Source organism: Hippopotamus amphibius, chromosome 4 (assembly GCF_030028045.1).
Source record: "Hippopotamus amphibius kiboko isolate mHipAmp2 chromosome 4, mHipAmp2.hap2, whole genome shotgun sequence".
NCBI lineage: Eukaryota > Metazoa > Chordata > Mammalia > Artiodactyla > Hippopotamidae > Hippopotamus > Hippopotamus amphibius.
Window position 1 is genome coordinate 86,716,690 of NC_080189.1, and position 7,032 is coordinate 86,723,721.

At 38.5% G+C, this 7,032-nt stretch overlaps 1 protein-coding gene and 1 non-coding gene across 4 annotated transcripts in view; one reads left to right on the forward strand and one right to left on the reverse strand.

Annotated features, from left to right (window-relative positions):
* The window catches only part of PUS7 (pseudouridine synthase 7), a 104,827-nt gene extending 101,707 nt beyond the window's left edge, over positions 1–3,120 (forward strand). For 2 of the 3 annotated variants that reach the window (XM_057732340.1, XM_057732338.1), the window contains exon 16: positions 487–1,595. In XM_057732340.1, coding sequence (XP_057588323.1) covers positions 487–623 — 137 coding nt within the window. In that variant the 3' untranslated portion in view covers positions 624–1,595. Of the gene's footprint in view, positions 1–486; positions 1,596–2,115; positions 2,187–2,864 lie in introns of those variants that run through there. The other variant, XM_057732339.1, reaches the window with a different exon arrangement.
* Positions 3,121–6,925: 3,805 nt separating this feature from the next.
* LOC130852919 (U6 spliceosomal RNA) lies at positions 6,926–7,032 on the reverse strand. The gene has a single exon (XR_009053618.1). It is a non-coding gene; the product is annotated as a U6 spliceosomal RNA (small nuclear RNA).

Here is a 7,032-nt window from a genome sequence, read left to right on the forward strand (position 1 = left end):
TCCAAACAAAAAACAAAAAACCTCCAGTATTTCCCACTGAAAATGAGTGACCATTATAGAAGGTTGTGATAATAGGTGATTGAATATCCTCCCCACCCCCATGGAGAGTTAACAAAGGTGAGTGAAAACCCAGCAAGAGAGTCTAAAACATTGTTTGCCTTCTCATTGTCAAATTCTTGTTGCCATTCCTTTATCTGTTTTCACCCTGTGCTATAATTTTTTCCCCCCATATAACATGCATTTCTCTCCTGTGCTTTTCTTTCATCCATCCTTTTTATAAAGTTTCCAGGTAGAACTACTATAGAGATTCATCTGGATTCTTCACTCACAGATCTTACTTCCCTGCTTCATTCTCTGAGGCCCCATGGGAAGTAGGCTGAGGAAAGGAGCCACAGGTTCTTTTATTTGTATAGAGATTATGTGACCCACCCCAGTGTGTCTGCAGCTGCCTTATTTTTCTGCCTTCTCTTTTTTCTTGCCTGGCAGAAGGCAAATACAAAGCTCTGAAGATGGATTTTTCTCTCCCTCCTTCTACCTACGCGACCATGGCCATTCGCGAAGTGCTAAAAATGGATACCAGCATCAAGAACCAGACTCAGCTGAATACCACCTGGCTCCGCTGAGGCCTTTGTCCCCAGATTAGAAAATGCAGACAGGTGTTTGTTGGCTTCCTGTTCGTTTTCCTCTTAGTACAGACCCCTGTTTGGATTTTGGATCTTTGTAGTAAAAGACTATTTGTATTTTTCCAAGTTTTTATTAGCTTAATTTGCAATATTTGTACATACACACAAATCTTGAGGATCCTAATTCTAGCTTAGAGAATATAAATTGGTTAGAATATATTGCAGGTGCTTAAACCATAGTACTATGTCAGCTTTACTAGCTTTATAATCATTTTAAAGGAATTTGGTTTAAAGTAGCAGTTTTAGGTTTTGCTACATTCTTGGAGGACAACACGAATTTTTAATGCATCCATGAATGGAGTATATAACAATGCATTTTAAGAGAAAATGCAACAAAACTAATCTTGACTAAGGATAAATAGAGTGACCTCCCCCAAACCTATGAATATAAATAACAATATTCATGCTTGTTTAAATGGTGATAAAACATCCACAGGTTTATAAACACAAAAGTGATTATCATAATCCAGCTCATGAACCAGGTTCAGGTAAGTGTTTATAGACTTTTCAGTTGCAGTAGCTTTTGCATTTATTACTATCATTGCCTTGTAAGAGTTGCATCAATAGGGCTTTTTTTCCTTGATGTCAACATGTGCAGCTATTTTTATTAGTTAAGGTCTAATTTTTACTCTAGGTGCCTTTTATGTTCAGAACTCTTTCCTTGGACTGGTATTTGCCTGAAAATAAATGATAGAGAAGAAAACTTTTGGAAACTTACAAGGGCTCCTCCTATCAGCAGCATTACCCTTTGTTACCCACCGCTTAGGTATTTCCAGTTCTGGCCACGCATAAAAACTTTGCTCTGGTGTGAAAGCATAAATATGCCTTTCCAAGGCTGTGTGACATAATTGTATCAATTTTATTTTCTATCATTTCTAGAACCAAATATAATAAATATTTTTTAAAACTCTGTTCTACTGGTTATGTTAATAAATGAAATAAATATCTAAAATTGAATGCAAATGAGCATGTTGGCCCTACTGAAGGCAAGGAACTAATTGAACGAGGGATCCTCAGAAAAGGTGTGTCGTGACCGGGCATGATACAATATGATGGTGTGTCGAATTGTATGACTAATTGACTTTTGTTAGACTGGAATCAAGGCTATTCTTACAGTAGCACCACTCACTTGCCTTCCAGAGTGCTTTCTGGATGGAAAAGAAAGCGATGGAGAAAAGCTGCCCTACCAGGAACATCACACCATGGAAGTGTGGGTGACATTTGTCCTCTATCTGGCAGAGGAAACCAGGTGGAAAACTGTTTTTTAGCCCTGGTATTTTAATGATGTGCATCACATGCAGAGGTTAAACAAAGATTAGAACTCTGCTGGTAAATTACCTTTTCAGCTGGCTAGTTTCTAAAGAATCTTTTGCCCCACAAGAGCCAAATGTATTCAGTATTAAGGGTATATTTGTCTGTTTGTGTTTTCCAGTGCTAGCAGGTTATTCTTCATCAGACCGATGAATGAGAAGGTGTTTATTAAGGAACATAACTGCATATTGGGTGTGTGTTCAGTACTTCTGCATTTATAAATTTACATTACCAAGGAAAAAAAAGTGAGGCTAAACTTCTATTTTCTTCATTTTTGAAATACTTGTGGCTCTTTGTAGTGAGTTAACTGGCCTGGCTGCGTCAGCCGACCACCAGTTTGTGCATGTCTCCTGTTAAACACCAGTGGAAGACAATGATTCAAGGCAGGTTCTTAGAGCCGTTTTGAGACTTGGGGACATAGCATCTAACTCTAGGGACTTGGTCAACTTGGAATAAATCATTACCTTAGCATTTTGTTGTTAACAAGGTGGGGGTGGTGGAGAGACAGGATTCCTCTGAAGCAGATTTGTGAAGCCCAACAGCAACCTCATCCTGAAAAGTATCTTTGAAAAAAAAAAAAAGTATGTTTGTTTCCTAAATTTTTGCCTGAAAGAAATAATAAAGGATGAATATTTTTTATTATAATGTAAAACCAGCACTATTTACTAATGAAAAAGTAAGCTAAATAATCACAGCCTGACCATCAACTGTTTTTGTTCATGGTTTCATGTAGTAGATTATAACTAGACTGCCATATATTAAGTAAAAAGGTATCTGGTTGATTCCTGAATCTTCTTGGTTGCATGTTGTAAATAAGACAGATATGATACTAATAAAAATTTTTCTTTTCCTGGTTGATTCCTGAATCAGCCAGAAAACTGGTGGCAGCTGCAACAGTACATCAGTACTTAAAACCCCACGGTTGTTCCAGGCTGTACAGATTAGCACAAACTGGTATGTATCTGCAATGAAATGCATTTTGTGGCCAATTTTGCACTAAAAAGTAAAGGTGTGGATGTGGGTGTATAGTGCAAAATAGAATTTTATGTATATATATAAATGTTATACTGCTTATCTGTGGTAATGTGTGTACATGTGGTATTTTGAAACGTAAAAACAGTCTAGGAGAATGTACTGTGTGGTTAGCATGGGTGAAGCAGTGAAAACACAGCAGAAGAACCTCAAAGCCAAGGATGGCCAGGTTCTGCCTTTCATAAATGGAAGAATGTTCTTGCATAACAAAGGATAATTTGAAGATTTTTCTTTGTTCAGTGATATAGGCTTTCCTACTTTATGGGACTACATTCCTGCAGGATAAAACTTCTCTGTTTTGGATTACGAACTCCTTGGGAAAATCTAAGGAAAAAGTATGGACACTGTCTCCAGGGGAAAGAAAAGGGTAAAGCATGTACACACACACACACACACACACACACACACACACACACACACACTAACTTTTTATACAATTTTATGTGCTCCAGTGTAGTGTTCAACTCAGATCCCCTACTCTGGATTTACTATGCATAGGAATCACCTGGTGATCTTGTTACAGTGCAGCATGTATTTCAGGAAGTCCAGGTCGAGTTAGAGTTCCACTTGAAGTAGATCACCTTAGGGGTCTTCCTTAAACTGAGTTCAGTCCTTCTCATGTTCTGGTTTCCTCCAGGATCACATGTGATCCTTTTTTCTGTTCTTGCTTTCTTCTTGATACCTTGTCCAAAGGTTTAATCAGACCACTTTTAAGGCTCTGAGACCTTGTTGCTCCACAGGAGGAAATTATCCAGAAAAAGTCCTAACTGCTGTCATTAAAAACTTTCCCTCTTTGTTGGCACGCACTGTAGCTTCTTATGAAAGCCACAGCTGCAGAAAGCAAGAATGGTTGGAGGGTCTGTACGATTTTGTTGTCTTGGAGGAATATGGTAATGACTTTGTGTTACAGCTTTTCCACCCATGCTAAAGACTCTTCAAAATTGACCAGTATATAAAAGAGATGGCAGCTGGGAACCATAATGGGAGAAGTTACTCAAAGCCTGTCTTCTGATGCATACTTAACTTCCCCTCAAAAGTTCTGAATGCTTCTCTAGAGCAACTCTGTCCAATAGAAATATCAGGTGATCTGCGTATATAATTTAAAATGTTCCAGTAGCCACATTGAGCCTGTTTAAAAAGAGACAGGTGGGATTAATAGTATATATTTTATTTAAACCAATATATCTAAAAGATCATTTAGTTTTTTGTTTGTATTAACATAGAAAGTTTTTTGTTTGTATTAACATACAAATCTAAATATCTTCAGCCTCCTTTTTGTGCTAAGTCTTTAAAATACGGGTAAATGTATTTTGCACTTACACCTCAGTTTGCGCTAGTCACATTTCCAGTGTTCAACAGCCATGTGTGGCCAGTGGACCATATTGGACAGTAAGGTTTTGAAAGAGCACTTCTTCATTGCATGTCATTGGTATAATGGTAAATTTGTCTCAATTCTTAAGATTTAATTTGTAGAACTAGGACTATGTAAGCTGGCAGTAAGGCTAGTCAAATGTGATTTTGAAATGCTTAATAGTGTATTACATTTTATGGTGATTGGGAGTAAATATATTTGCTGTGGGAGTACATAACAAACATGACTGTTAATAGATACAAAATATTTCAGGATGCTTGAAATTTTCCTTAAGCAGTTCCAATAACACTGCAATTTTCTCTTCTCTAAATGAGGCAGAGCTAATCCTTAGTGCAGCTTCTGTTTAGATATTAGGTTCCAAATTCATGGAATATACATTGAGGTTTCAGGGATGACTCTGAGGATTTTGTGACTGGTTAGCACATAAAGCTGGGACCCAGGTTGTTTGTGCAGGTGTGGTAAGGCAATTGAAGCAGGGCTGAAGTGTTTGCCTTGTTTTTGTTTTTATTAATAGCTTTGTTAAGGTATATTTTATATATTGTACAATTCACTCAAAGTGTATAATTCAGAGGTTTTTAGTCTATTCACAGTTGTGCAACCATCACCACAGTCAATTTTACACCACCTTTATCACCCAAAAAAGAAACCCCATACCCATCAGCAGTCACTTTCCATGCCCAGCCTCTGCCTGGCAGAACTACTTTTCAGTCTCTCTAGATTTGTCTATTCTGGTCATTCATATAAATGAAATTGTACAATATGGGGTATTTTGTGACTGACTTCTTTTGCTTAGCATAATGTATTCAAGTTTCATCCATGGTGTAGCAGGTATCAGTGCTTCATTCCTTTTTATTGCCACATAATGTTCCATGTGTGAATATACCACATTTTTTATCCATTCATCGGTTGACGGATGTTTGGGTGGTTTCCACCTTTTGGCTGTCATGAATGAAGCTGCTAGAAACAGTTTTGTTCAAGTTTCTGTGTGAATATATGTTATCATTTCTTTGGGGCATAAAACTACAAGTGGAATTGCTGGTCATATAGGAAATCTGTGTTTAATCTTTTGAGGAACTGCCAGACTGTTTTCCAAAGCATCTGTAACTGTTTTACATTCTCACCAGGAGTGTATGAAGGTTCCAGTTTCTCCACATCCTCACCAGCACTTGTTATCTGTCTGATTATAGAGCCACCCTAGTGGTTGTAAAGTTGTATCTCATCGTGGTTTTGACTTGCATTTCCCTAATGAGTATGTTGAACATCGTTTTGTGTGCTTATTGGTTTTTTTCCTATGTTTTTTGGAAAAAATGTCTATTCAGATCCTTGGCGCATTTTAAAATTGAGTTATTTGTCACTTTGTTGTTGTTACAAGACCTCTTTTATAGTTTCTAGATACACTATCAGACATAGAGTTGGCATATATTTTCTCCCAGTCCCTGGGTTTTTTCACTTTCTTGAAGACTGAGTTTTAAAGTTTGCAGGAGATATTCTTAATTGAGATTTTGTTTGTAAACTAGTTGTCCACAGTAACTCCAAAAAGGATTTTCATGACTGGAAGGACTCGAGGTTAAGTGCAAGAATTCCTCAACCCTAACTCTCTGGGACGAGAAGCACTTAGGCACACCTGGGAGTGCTTTTCTTTCAACTCTGATCAACTCCACTTGCAGCCTCAGAGATCTGTATTTGCACAAATAGCATGTGGGGAAAAGCACCCCTGCTACTCTCTTTAGATCCCCCCAACCCATGGCTGTTCTTTATTGGCCACATTCATCCTGTGTCTACATTTGTTTCTTACTGTTTACAAAAATCGTTTTCAACGTGGAAGATGTGATGCCTGTTTTGACCAAGACAAAAGGTTTCACACTCAATGGTCTGGGCTTCCCTGGTGGCACAGTGGTTAAGAATCCACCTGCCAATGCAGGGAACATGGGTTCGAGCCCTGGTCCGGGAGGATCCCATATGCCACAGAGCAGCTAAGCCCGTGCACCACAACTACTGAGCCTGTGCTCTAGAGCCTGCGAGCCACAACTGCTGAGTCCATGTGCCTCAGCTACTGAAGCCCATGTGCCTAGAGCCCGTGCTCTGCAACAAGAAGCCCCAGCACCACAATGAAGAGTAGCCCGTGCTCTCTGCAACTAGAGAAAGCCTGTGTGCAGCAACGAAGACCCAACACAACCAATAAAAAATAAATAAATAAAATTATAAAAGCAACAACAAACAAAAAACCTTGGTTTGGAGGACACAGTCGCTTCATTTGATAAGGAAGTCACCTCCCATTGACTTAACCCATTGGAAAGATGATATTGTCTTAGTTGATCCTAACAGTCTCTGCCTAACAATGTGGAGCTAAAGTTTGTTCTTTCCCTTGCCATCCGGGTTGCTTAGGGCTGGGCCCTTGTGCATTAATTAGGAGGAAGTCATGATGTAGATAACTCTGAAGAGTGAAAAAGCCAAAATTAGATATAGTTTACTTTAAGTACATCAGCAGCTTATTTTTTTCCATCTTTATTGGAGTATAATGCTTTACAAAAATACAGAATGCTTCACGAACTTGCATGTCATCCTTGTGCAGGGGCCATGCTAATCTCCTCTGTGTCGTTCCAATTTTAGTACATGTGCTACAGAAACAAGCAT